Raw genomic sequence first — 13,436 nt, 5'->3', positions numbered from 1 at the left:
ATGCTTTCATGCTTTTTTTGATGCTTTTGAATTATGGTGCTAGAGGAGACTCTTGAGAGTCCCATGGACTGCAAGAAGATCAAGCCTCTCCATTCTGAAGGAAATCAGCCCTGAGTGCTCACTGGAAGGACAGATCCTGAAGCTGAGGCTCCAATACTTTGGCCACCTCATGAGAAGAGAAGACTCCCTGGAAAAGACCCTGATGTTGGGAAAGATGGAGGGCCCAAGGAGAAGGGGACGACAGAGGACGAGATGGTTGGACAGTGTTCTGGAAGCTACCAGCATGAGTTTGACCAAACTGCGGGAGGCAGTGGAAGACAGGAGTGCCTGGCGTGCTCTGGTCCATGGGGTAACGAAGAGTCGGACCTGACTAAATGACTAAACAACAACAACAAGACCTCAAAATTCCTATCACATTGGGTATAAATAATAAAATTGTTGCTGGATATAAATAATAAAATTATTGTTGGGTATTAATAATAAAATTATTGTTGGGTATAAATAATAAAATTATTGTTGTTGGGTATAAATAATAAAATTGTTGTTCTTCTATTATTATTATTAGGCTTTTCTTCTATTATTATTATTATTATTATTATTGACGTCCCTATTTTCATCCGAGAAATGTTGCAGGGCATGCATTTGCAGCAACCTCTAGCCGGGAGAACTTGCACCAGAAGCCGGTTTCTGCTTGAATAAAACGCCGCTACCTATGGTTTTCCCAGTAGTGATGTATGGAAGTGAGAGTTGGACCATCAAGAAGGCTGACTGCCAAAGAATGGATGCTTTTGAATTATGGTGCTGGAGGAGACTCTTGAGAGTCCCATGGACTGCAAGAAGATCAAACCTCTCCATCCTTAAGGAAATCAGCCCTGAGTGCTCACTGGAAGGACAGATCCTGAAGATGAGACTCCAATACTTTGGCCACCTCATGAGAAGAGAAGACTCCCTGGAAAAGACCCTGATGTTGGGAAAGAAGGAGCGTGCAAGGAGAAGGGGACGACAGAGGACGAGATGGTTGGACAGTGTTCTCGAATTTGACCAAACTGCGGGAGGCAGTGGAAGACAGGAGTGCCTGGCGTGCTCTGGTCCAGGGGGTCACGAAGAGTCGGACACGACTAAACAACAACAACCCTTCGCCCGCCTCCTTCCCTCCCGTCTTCCTCGAGTGAGGGAAGAAGAATACTAAGAAGAGCCGCGGCGGCAGAAGAAGGAAACGCCCCTCTCCGCGTGACGTCACGCCTCCTCCTACCCCCCCCCCCCGGCCTCCTGGATAGCCGACGCCGGAGCGAATCGAGCGGCTCGCTCTCGCTGCTGTCTCTGGGCTCGGCCGGCTCGGCCTGCCCGGGCGACCCCAAGATGGCGGCGGCGTCTTCGTCGTCGCGGTGGGCGCTGGTGGCGGCGGCGTTAACGGCGGGACCCCGGGGGGCTGCTGTGGGGCTGGCGGCGTCTCCGGCGTGAGGGGCGAGGCCATGGCTGCGGGGCCGTGAGGATGTGCGAGAGCTACTCGCGCTGGCTGCTGCGCGTGTCGACGGCGCAGGTGTGCCAGGCGCTGGGCTGGGACGCCGTGCAGCTCTCCGCCTGCGACCTCCTCACCGACGTTCTCCAGAGGTACCTGCACTCGCTGGGCCGAGGCTGCCGGCGCTACTGCGAGCTCTGTGAGTAACGGCCGCGGGGGGGGGGAGGGGGCGCGAGGGGGTCGCCATGGCGACGGGGCTGTCACGAGGAGGGGTGAGGAAGGAATGGGGGCGCACGTGAGGTGATCCCGGGGGAGGGGGCCGTGGGGCTGCAGCGGATATGGGGGAAGTGACTGTGGGGTTGGCGTGGAGGCGTCACGACGTGGCAGTGGGGCTGGAGCGGATATGGGGTGTGTGGGGGGAGTGTGGGGGTGTGTGAGGGGCAGAGGAGGGCCTTGGGGTTATCATAGTGGCACGGGGTAGCTGTGGGGCTGGAGTTAGGTAGGGGGAGCGTGGGGCTGGCATGACGTGGCTTTGGGACTGGAGCAAATATTTGGGGGACGTGGAGCTGGAGTGGGCATAGAGGTGTCAGGATGCGGCCATGGGGCTGGAGCGGATATGTGTGGGGCATAGAGTTGTTGTGTGCTAGAATAGATAGGGGGAGCTTGGGGTTGGCACAGTGGCACAGGATAGCTGTGGGGCTGGAGTTAGGTAGGGGCAGCGTGGGGCTGGCGCGATGTGGCTTTGGGGCTGGAGCAGATATGGGGTGGGCGTGGGGTTGTTGTAGTGTGCTAGAGTAGATAGGGGGGAGCGTGGGGCTGGCATGCCGTGGCTTTGGGGCTGGAGCGGATATTTGGGGGATGTGGATATGGGGTTGGCATGGAGGTGTCACGACGTGGCCATGGGGCTGGAGGGCGCTGCTTCTTTTAAATTGTTTTTTATTAGTTTTTTAACTGTTTTCAGCTATGCCCTTTTAAAATGTGTTGGGATTATTGGGTTGTTGTTGTTGTTTTGGTTATGTATTTTGTGGTTTTGTATACTAATTTTATTCTGTAAACTGCCCTGAAACCTGCGGGTATAGAGCGGAATATAAATTCAATAATAATAATAATAAATGGGGGGGGCAGGGGGGCGGGTTGTTGCAGTATGGGAGGCAGAGGAGGGCTGTGGGGTTTGCTGTTCATTTATTTACTTACTGAATTTCTACACCGTCCTTCATCCGAGAATCACAGTATAAAAACCGCAAAAGGCATACCACAGTGACAAACAACAACAAACACACATACAGTTTTAAAGACCTGTTTCATCAGCCAAAAGCCTGGGAGAAGACGAATGTTTTTGCCTGGCACCTAAAGATCTACAACAAAGGTGCCACGCGAGCTTCCCTGGGGAGACCCCCCCCCAATTGGTTGTTATAGTGGTGGCATGATGTCGCCATGGGGCTGCAGTCGATGGGCGGCATATGGTGTTTTGGAGAGCGAGGTGACTGGAGTAGTGGACACTGGTGTACCATGGAGTTGTTATGGTAAGAAGTGGGTGGGTGGGGAGGACCATAAGGTTGTCATAGTAAGAGAGGGATGCCCATGTGGGTTGTTGTCACTTGACTAATATTGAATGTAGGGGGGGAAGTAGGATCGCTATGCGGTTGTCTTCGGAGGTGGCACATGGGTCTATCAAGTTCATGGAGTGAAGGACTGGAGTTGTCTTACATAAGAACATACAAAGAGCTGGCTGGATCAGGCCAGTGGCCCATCTAGGCCAGCATCCTGCTCCCACAGTGGCCAACTAGATGTCTACCAAAAGGGGTTGTTATAAAGATGACAGAGAAGGGGTGTAATTATGCATTCCTGGACTAGCATTTATTTAACACTGTAGTATTTATATAGCCCTGTGTAATCCTCAAAGTACTTCACAAACATTATGTTGGCATTATTTACAAGAGTCCTTTATGGTACCACCATATGATTATCTCAGTACTGCAGAAGTGGAGCTGAGGCTGAAAAGAGCGGCCAACTTAAGTTCACGTGTGCTGCATCCACAAGCATGATGAAAGAGAAGTAAATCCCGTGGAATTAAGAGGGACTTCATCCCAGGAAGACGTGTGTAGGATTAGAGCCTCCACGAGTTTGTCGCTGAGGGAAGATTCCACATTTCAGTCTCTTATTTATTTATTTTGAAATTTCAGTGCCACCTACCACATCGGTCCGGTATACATAATTTTTAGATGTAATATCAGCATTAAGATCAATCAGATCAAAAATAAGAATGCCGCAGGGCAAAATTAAAATCTAACAACCTTCTGGAATCACATGGGTGAAGGCCTGAAAATATACATTTTTAGTAGGTGCTGAAATGTCATGAGGGTTGGTCCCTGCCTGAGATCAGATGGGAGGTAGTTCCATAAAGAGGGTAAAAAGGTAAAGGGACCCCTGACCATTAGGTCCAGCCATGGATGGCTCTGGGGTTGTGGCGGTCATCTCGCTTTATTGGCCGAGGGAGCCGGCATACTGCTTCCTGGTCATGTGGCCAGAATGACTAAGCCGCTTCTGGCGAACCAGAGCAGCGCATGGAAACGCCGTTTACCTTCCCGCCGGAGCGGTACCTATTTATCTACTTGCAGTAGAGCCAGTGTGGTGTAGTGGTTAAGTGCGGTAGTCTCATAATCTGGGGAACCGGGTTCGTGTCTCCGCTCCTCCACATGCAGCTGCTGGGTGACCTTGGGCTAGTCACACTTCTTTGAAGTCTCTCAGCCCCACTCACCTCACAGAGTGTTTGTTGTGGGGAAGGAAGGGAAAGGAGAATGTTAGCCGCTTTGAGACTCCTTAAAGGGAGTGAAAGGCGGGATATCAAATCCAAACTCTTCTTCTTCACTTTGACATGCTTTCGAACTGCTAGGTTGGCAGGAGCAGGGAGCGAGCAACGGGAGCTCACCCCGTCACAGGGATTCAAACCACCAACCTTCTGATGGGCAAGTCCTAGGCTCTGTGGTTTAACCCACAGCGCCACCTGTGTCCCATAAAGAGGTTGCCACCGCAGAAAAAGACCTCCGCCTGGCCACTGCCAATTGAACCTCTACTAGCAGGTGTGGGAGTCCTCTGGCCTGCAGACCTCATGAGGTTTACCAAGCCTCAGTGACTAGCTTACCAAACAGTGCTAGCAGTTAGCCAGGTGGCAGGCCCATTTTGCAACTGGTGTGGGTCCAATTGCGACCACATGGGGATCTCTGGATGCTAGGTTGGCAACTGCGGGAAGCAAAATGTCGCTTAGAGAAGGATCTGAAATATTTCCCCCTGAAGCTTGAATTTGTTTTATTCTGAATTGTTTTATTTGGTATTTTAACGTGTTGTAAACCACTTTTGAGATTTGTTCTTTACAGTATAAAGCGGTATAGAAATGAAATGAAAATAAGAATAAGAATAAACCCCATTGCAAAATTATTATAATATGTGCCTAGATGTTCCATTGCTGCAAACATAACCTAGATTTAAAGCGCCAGTTGGCAATTAGATTATATATCTTGAGTTTCTAACACTGTTACCAAGCCATTTGCGGCAACACATACAAACTAGGCATAAGAAGTTCAAGCTACACTACTGGAAGGGCCTTGTCAGCTGATTGTAGTAGTGATCAAATAGGGGTGCAGTAACTTCAAGTGACTTGGTCCCAAACTGTTTTAGGCTGTATAGGTTGGAACCAAAACTTTAAACCTAGTCTGGTAACTAATTGGCAACACATGAGCAGTAGGAAACCCCAGTATGGCCCACCTGCCGTATTTTGTAACTAGCTGCAGCTTCTAGAATCGCTTTGCAGGCAGCCCCGCATAGAATGTATTACAGTAGTCCAATCTTGAGTTTATCAGTGCATGATGTTACAGTGGCCAGGCTCTCCTTTAGCTCTTTAGTTGCATTTTTGGGTATGGAGTTCAGTTTTCACAGAGGGGGTGGATAGGAAAGTGAAGCTAAAGGTAATTGATAGGGTTATATTCTCTGTAAGTGGTGGACCAAAGACTGGGGCTTCTCACGGACTAGTATCCAGTTTCCCTTTTTGCTTCCTATTTGGGAATTATGGTTGAAGGGGAGAGAAGAGATGAGGATTCCATTAGATGAAGGAGAAAATGGGTGCATTTAATGTTGGAACAGGGTTGACTGAGGTCAGCCTAAATACCAGATAGCTCCAAAGAAGCAAGCGAGCTGGCAGAAAGAAGGCTGGATAGAAATATTGGTGGCACAGCAGCCTTCTACTCTGCCAGCCTGCTTGTTTGTCTTGAAGGAGGTAATCATTTAAGAGGGGCACAGATTTAATTGCCATGGGGAACATTATTTTCCTTTCTGGAAATAGCAGTGCTGGGCACGACAGGGATTGGTTCCTATTCTCTTCTCCAGTTTGGAGGGGTGTATGGAGACTTACTCTCTTTTTTAATATAATTTTGTTTATAATTTTCATTTATATAACTCAGAACAATTATTTAACCATAACTTTAACATTTCCAACTTCGACTCCCTTCCTCCTCTTTCTGCGGTTCTTTACATTCATTTTCATCCTTTCCTGCATGCTCCAAATTTTCTTAACTTATTCTTTTACTTGTCTATTCTCATATATTCTTGAAACTGCAGGTTTTTACAATGTCTTGATCTGTTTACAGTTTATTTGTATATACTCAATAAGCGATTTCCATTTCTTTCTAAAAAGTTTGTTATCTTGATTTCTTACTCTTTCTTTATACTCTATTAGTTACTCTATTAACCATTCTTCACTCGTAGGGACCTATGGAGAGTTATTCCCAGTTGATTGGACTTTGGATGTGAAGGTTGGTGGAGGCAGTCAAGGTTAGGGCAAGTACACAATTTGACTGCCTGCCATTACCAGCCAGTGTGGTGTAATGGTTAGCATGTTGGACTGTGACTTGGGAGATCAGGGTTCAGATCCTTACTCAGCCATGAAACTCCCTGGGTGGTTTTGGGCCAGTCACTGTCTTCTCTCACAGGGTTGTTGTGAGGATAAAAGGAGGAGAGGAGAACCACCTTGAGCTGCTTGGGAGAAAAGTGGGTATATAAATGCAATAAACACAAACACAAATATTTGTGGGCCTTTTTGTAATTGAGGTGGGAGGAATAAATGTTGCAACTGTCAACTACTGTCGGGAATGGATGGGGTGCCCTCTGGTGGTGGATCTGGAGATTAACAAGGCAGTAGGGCATGTTTAGTTACGAAGAGTCGGACGTGACTAAACGACTAAACAACAACAAGTGCATGTTTAATGAATGAAGAGGATCATAGAATCATAGAGTTGGAAGGGACCTGGAGGTTCATCTCATTGGGATAACTTGCAGCATTCGGATTGTTAGAACAGATGCCATGTTTAAGAAGGAAGCAGGTTAAATAGGATTCTTAATGGACTTGGGTTATCACAGGGAAAGCAGTGCTCCCAAGAGACATACAGGGGGGTATACATGAACATAGAACGGTATGAAGTTACGAACGCAAAATAAATGGCTCATTGTAGAAATAAGTACCAATTCAGTTGATGCAGGTTGAGAGAATTAAATCTATAATGACAGTATTGGGCTAAGTGCACTAAGAAGGTAAAAAGCAGGTCCTTACTTTCTTCAAAGGGCAGTTCATCTGTCCCAGGGATCATGGAGATCTTGAACTGTTACCTGGCCCAAATCAGTAGTTCTGTAACTTCTCATGGAGCACCAGAACAGGGGACCCATCCCTTGCTGCCCCTGTCCTCCACCATCCACATGTTGAGGGGAAGGCCTAACAAGGGGAGTCTCCTCTGCTTTTCTAGGCTCCCCACCTTGATTTCGTACCCTCATCATTCAGAGCTCTAAACAGGGGTGGGTGGGTAATGTGCCTAGAGTAGACCTCTCCCTTTCATACCTTCCCGTAGCACTGGGGAGATGGGACTAGCAGAGGATGTGATGGTACTCCATACAGATGGTCCAAATAAAACTAGTGTCTGTGGTGGTTAACTAACAAGGGTAAACTGTGCATATTATATGGCTGCACAATAATGTATATACTTTCAGCTGCTAAAAAGGTGACTGTCTGAGGAGTCATGCGTGCTTACATGAGCCTAAGACACCTGCAGCCACATGGACACCTCGTTGTCTTTAAACTCTACCACGTGGTAAAATACATATTTTTATATCCCTGCAACCAAATGGGTTTCCCAGAGGGGCTCCCTTGTGGAGGTCGTGTTGATGGTGATGGAGGAATGCATTGGAATTAAAAGGGACAGGAAGTCTTCCATGTCCCTGCCCGTCCCCCACAAATTATCACGGGACATCACTTTTCTGCATCTACACATAGGTTGAGCCACTGGCATGCTGACTTGCTTCTGTAATTCTTGGCCACCTGAGTTTGACTCACCATCATGTATGGATATAAATTCTTCCAATGGCGCTGTAGCCTTGTGTGCATATATTTTTAAAGTCTGAACCAGAAGTAGAAACAAATATTTCAAATGCTAGTAGTGCAGTGTCAGGTGTTTAGAACCTAAAGAACCCTGTGAAAAAGTGTTGATATTCCTAGTTGCCAGAATCAGATTTTTGGACACCCAGGCAATGAGGCAGCTGGGACTTTTCTTGACAGTGATTTGCTGCTTTTCCTTTTAAAGCTACTAAATCAACGTATTTCTTATGCACTTGCAATGTTTGCTTTCAAAACCTTTCTTGATTCCTTTTTTCCTTTTCTTTTTTAACAGATGGCCGGACAGATCCAATTTTGGAGGATGTAGGTGAAGCCTTCAATCTTATGGGGGTCAACCTGCATGAGCTGGAAGATTACATACTCAATATTGAGCCAGTCACTTTTGCGCATCAAATCCCCTTATACCCTGTCAGCAAGAATAATGTCCTGCAGTTCCCCCAGCCTGGAAGCAAAGATGCAGAAGAGAGGAAAGAGTATATTCCTGATTACATGCCACCCATTGTCTCTTCTCAAGAAGGTGAGAAATTAATAATTTCTTTGCTTTGTTTTTATCTGCTTGTTTTTGAGCAGTAATGCCTGCTCACTTGCATTTCAGGAAGCCTGGAGTCTGCTACCTTCTGTTTCGCATCGTGAGGATACATTACAGCTAGCAGCAGAATTGAGTGTTGCAATAACGTGTAGTGGCAGGCAGCACATTTTGCTGTTCAGGTTTACCATGGTAGTTCCACTGGCTTCATTGACAAATGGCTCAAAGAGCTGCCATTGTAGGAAATGGAGCTGGGTTATAATCACTGCCCAGCCCTGTTAGGTTTGGGGCAATTCACTAATGCCCCAGCATTGGTTTCCCAGATAAAAGTTGTGAAGAACCTGAATTAAAAACATTGTAGGGTTAAGATTGGTCATGGTGTGCATTACAACTTGGCATGTGAGCAAAGCATATTGAGATGTGTATTAATGCGCCAAATTTCCACTTAGACATTCACCTGGTCACTATGGGTGAGTAAGAATAACAGGGAAGTGACCAGGTTTTGTACCGTGGGAAAAGTAGGTACTCTTCTCCTCCACCTCTTTTCAGGAATTTAATGTGCTATGAATTGCTTCAAAAGACATGGCAAGTAGGTAGGCTGGTGAAAATTATTGTGAGCTACTAACTTCAGCTGATCGGTTTGGAACGCTGAGTGAACTGTGCCTCAGAACCCACTTACACAGGAGAGCAGTAATATGTCGGTGAGGATAAAGTGGCGCAAAGAGTCCTTGTACCTGAGAAGGTTTTAGTTCCAGTGATAGGAGTACTATTGTAGTGTTGTATGTTTGCTCCTTTTGAAATGTTGTGTAGGGTTCATGAAACCTGAGGGGCGACTGTGGCTGCATATTTCATACAGTTCTCTTGAACATAAAAGAAAAAGTTAGAAATGTTTCCTTTTTCTACAAAAATCAAGGTGTCCCGTCCCAAATCAAATCTCTACATATTTTTTATAATTTGGCAGGGTTAAGCCACTTTTGAGGGGCTGCTATGCCTGCAAATTTCATCCACTTCTGTCTGCTTTGATTTCCTATTAAAGTGACATTTGTTTTCAATGAAGCTGCTTCAGATCCCAAGCAACTCGGAACAGATTGGGCCAATTCCTAAAATGTCAAATACAAATAGGAACCAAACCTTGTGCCCTGTGCAGATTTCGTGGTATTGGTTGTTGCATTTTTTGTGAGTTATACAGTATTAGGCATCACTTGGATAGCAATTGCAGTTACAGTGGTACCCCTGAAGCGAACGCAATCTGCGTCTCTGCACATGCGCAGGTTGCGATTTGCTGCTTCTGCGCGTGTGCATGCGGTCATTTTGACCGTCTGCGCATGTGAGAGCGGCGAAGCCCAGAAGTAATGCATTCTGTTACTTCCGGGTCGCCGTGGAGCGCAACCCGAAAGCGCTCAACCTGAAGCAACTTCAACCCGAGGTATGACTGTATTTATATTATATTTTAGTGTTTTTGACACTTGCTTTCAACTAACGACATGAGAAAAGCCAAGGTAGAAATAAATAAAAGTTCCTATGGACTGTGTAAAATTTGCATCCTAAAGGCACACATTCGTCATGCAGTGACATTCAGTTCATCTGAAGCAAAATGTGGCAGCTCTATATCATATGAATCTGCCTGGACCATATGATCTTTGTCACAACCTGTCTTTTGAGTCCCACCATGTTTTGAATTTAGGCAGAAGATGACCAGAAAGGGGGCTTTCCTCCATAACTGGAAAACCCTGAACAGCAAAATGTGCTCCTGCCTGCCACTACTCATTATTGTAAACCTTCCTCATATTGCTCCAGCTCTGTGAGCATTTTGATCACACCTTTCTGCGTCTTTTCCAGGCCTGCAATACCCACTTTGCAATGCAGCCACCAAACTGCACATAGTATTCCAAGCATGCTCACACCATAGATCTGTGCTATGTATTCATTTAATGCTCCAATGTTGCGGACGCATGGAACCAACACACAGAGAGGTGTTGCCAACAACCTGTGAATTTTTGCAGGTTTCCATTTCGAGCTACATAATTCAGAATCTGAAGCGCTTTCTGCCAAATGGAGCTGACCGTGGGTTGCATTCAGTGTTCTGCACATGTGGCTCCGCTGGTCCAATGAGACTTAACGTTTCCTCTCCTTCAGTGCACCACAAAATCTCTGGGTGGGTGTGTCCCCCAAACCCCAAATCTGGTTTTGACAATATGGGAGGGGCCTGCACCAGTGGAGTTCCAGTATAGGATACAGCCTCACATGCTATATTCTTGAGCCAGTGTTGGCTGCAATGTTGTGAGTGGCCCTTGAGAATTTATTTATTCATACATTTATCATGGGTGAAACTTGATAGTTTCTTCTCACTTTATTATCTCTCTCAAATATTTTGTATGTGTGTAGCTATTGAGAAGTGAAGTTTTTGTTTTTAGTGCCTATTGCTTGGATAATTTTTCTGTGGTGGAGACTTTTGTGTATTTACTATAACCCATGACCAGCAGGTGTTGCTCTCCTACCTTATAAATGACTCGGGTTAGCGCTCTTGTCTGCTGCGTGTGCTGGTCTTTGTGAGCTGAAATACCACATTCAAGCTTAAACAAATTGCTGTCTTCTGGATATAGAATTAGTTTATTTTGCTTGCCATTCGACGTAAATAGATATGATCGCCTCCATATCTAGGGAGGAACAGATCTTCCCTTTTCTCTGTTGAGACAGAGATTCTGTTTTGTATAATCCTGATTAGATCAAAGATAGCTGCTTTGTTTAGCATGAAAGGCCATGGCAATAATGGAGGACCATTGCTAAACGGTGGATTTAGTATTACTTAATAAGCTTGTAGTTATGAGGACAGCGCATTAGGAAATACAGTGGGTGGACATATTTCATATATAGTGCCTTGAGTAGTCTCCAGTTGAGTTATATTTAGAATAGACCTGTTGAAATTAATGGGCCTCAGTTATATCTTCAGTTTATCTGGGTCTACTCTGAGTAGGACTAACATTGGATAAAACCCATTGTGTTTTTAGGGTGTCTGTCTTGATCATAGGCAAGAATGAGGTACCCTATGAAAGCAAAGAACATGCCACTGTGTCAAATACCAATTCTGTCACTTTGCTGGAAAAGCAAATTCATGACTAATTTAAGAAAAGGGACAAACCCCCAAGGCTGGTTGTTACCCAACTACCTCTCTTCAGTTGTTGGCTAACCTGTGATGAGACAGAAGCCCGGTGGAATGGAAGGCAATAGTGTGTGTCTTGAAACCTGTGTGTCTTGAGTCTCTGCGGGAGACCTTGCTGAGCTGCTGTTATGTGTCACAAATTTTTGGATGAAAACCTGACATAGGCCAAGTGGACAAAAGGGCTATGGATATTGCCCGCCTATGTGACTTTGCTTTTGGAAGACGCAAAGCCACCATTACACAGAAATACCTGCATTGTGCGTCACCCTTTGGAAACAGTGAGGAGTGCCCATTCTCCTTCTCTCTCCTCATTTTGAAGCGTAATTTTAGTAGCCATGATAGGCTGCCGGTTTTCAGGCAGCATGTTTTGGAGGCAGAGAAGCTTTGCAGTGCTACGCTCTTAGGTCTGTATTGTATAGCCAGCCTGTCTCCCCATTCCCTTGCGTTTCTGGCTAGGAGGCCAGCCTGAAACAGCTTCTCCTGTCAACTACCCATGCCTGGTGGTTAAGTACTGTAAAAGTCTGTGTTAAGTTCCCTCTGCCATTCCACTTGTCAAGTGCCAGACACTGATTGCTTTTTGTACAAATGAGCTTCCATGTATGCATCGACCTAGCAGGGAGAAGCAACAGGAGAAACGGACAAAATGAGAAAGGCAGCCAAGCTTGAGAAGCAGACAGATGGTGCCGTTAGAGAAGAGCCAGTAGGGAAGACAGATTTCAAAGGGAGAATAATATGGGATGTGAGCAGAGACTGGGCAGGTGAGGGTGGGGGGGAAGAGTCTGCTCAGTATCCCCCCCCCTTACAGAGTGTCAATCAAGTGGTCCTTTTGAAAATATTGTTAAAATTTGCCTGAGATCTTGCTTGATGTAGTTAACAAGGAGAATACTGCAAGAATACTGATTAGAAGGATTTGTTTGCCTTAAAAACACAGCTGAAGGTGCATGGTGAGCCTAGATAGGTAGCTACCCCAAGGCTGGGAAATTCAGGCTATTAATCAATCTATGGGATAAGTACAAGTGAAGGATGCAGCCTGTTGCGACTGTAGCATCATTTTGAATAAATTAGGTGTTGCGTTGAAGGTTAGGCTTAGGTCTCTGCAGTGGCTGGGATTTTTATTTACTTCCATGCAAATTCTTTAAAAAATTAAATGAAAATTGCCCGTTTAATGCTTCAACCTATATAAAAGGACACAATTTCAGAGGAAGAGCGTAATAGTTTTTCAGTTCAGCCACCTGCTGGAAAAAAACCCCCTGTTCTGTGGTGCATAAAACCTGCTAATTAGATCCTGAATTATTTACATTGAAGGAGAAATTGCACTGCTGAGATACAAAATGCTGTTTTAGTTTCATTGTCATGGGGTCAAGAATAAAGGAGAACAACGTTGACTGAAAAAGAAGCCCATTATTCTGTATATTTGGGGCTAATAGAAAGAGGGAAACCAAATAGTCCATTGAACACAGATGTTACCCACACAGTAGGGAGAGCATTTTTAATCTCTATTTAATTCTTGGAATAGCTTGGCAATGAAGTGTCTGCCAGTAACCTTCCCTGATATTAAGAATACACCTTAATGCCTCCAGTTACAGAGGGCAAAGTTAGAAAGCTTGTTCAGGATCTTGCTAATAATTGCATCTCATGAAAATATGGTACCCCCCTCCCCAATTTAAATACAAAATATTAATTGGTGGGCCCCAGTATTTGCAAAGCTTTTTTACTTTTTTGTAATTCTGGTAAGATTCAGTTTTGATGGGAGTCAAGCTTTGTATCCATTCCAAGAGAGACCCAAGAATTATCGCTTCGTAAGTCTGTTGGATTTCATATGTAAGATTTAATCCCTATATTGCTGAAATTAGCAATT

General features: G+C 45.5%; 1 protein-coding gene and 1 long non-coding RNA gene across 4 annotated transcripts in view; one reads left to right on the top strand and one right to left on the bottom strand.

Annotated features, from left to right (window-relative positions):
• Nucleotides 1-13,436, bottom strand: part of LOC310743137 — a 51,456-nt gene that overhangs the window by 33,605 nt on the left and 4,415 nt on the right. The gene's annotated exons all lie outside the window — the stretch shown is intronic.
• TAF3 (TATA-box binding protein associated factor 3) overlaps nucleotides 1,266-13,436 on the top strand; it is a 140,342-nt gene continuing 128,171 nt past the window's right edge. For 2 of the 3 annotated variants that reach the window (XR_014538747.1, XM_083572631.1), the window contains exons 1-2: nucleotides 1,266-1,658; nucleotides 8,167-8,409. Coding sequence is in view for 2 of the 3 variants with exons in the window: in XM_083572631.1 (XP_083428757.1) it covers nucleotides 1,493-1,658; nucleotides 8,167-8,409 (409 nt within the window). In the remaining variant the exon portion in view is untranslated. The remainder of the gene's footprint in view (nucleotides 1,659-8,166; nucleotides 8,410-13,436) is intronic. The other variant, XM_083572632.1, reaches the window with a different exon arrangement.

The sequence above is a fragment of the Podarcis filfolensis genome, assembly GCF_964270895.1.
Source record: "Podarcis filfolensis genome assembly, chromosome: 10".
NCBI lineage: Eukaryota > Metazoa > Chordata > Lepidosauria > Squamata > Lacertidae > Podarcis > Podarcis filfolensis.
Note: the sequence above shows the minus strand (reverse complement) of the source record. Positions and strands in the feature narration are given on the sequence as shown.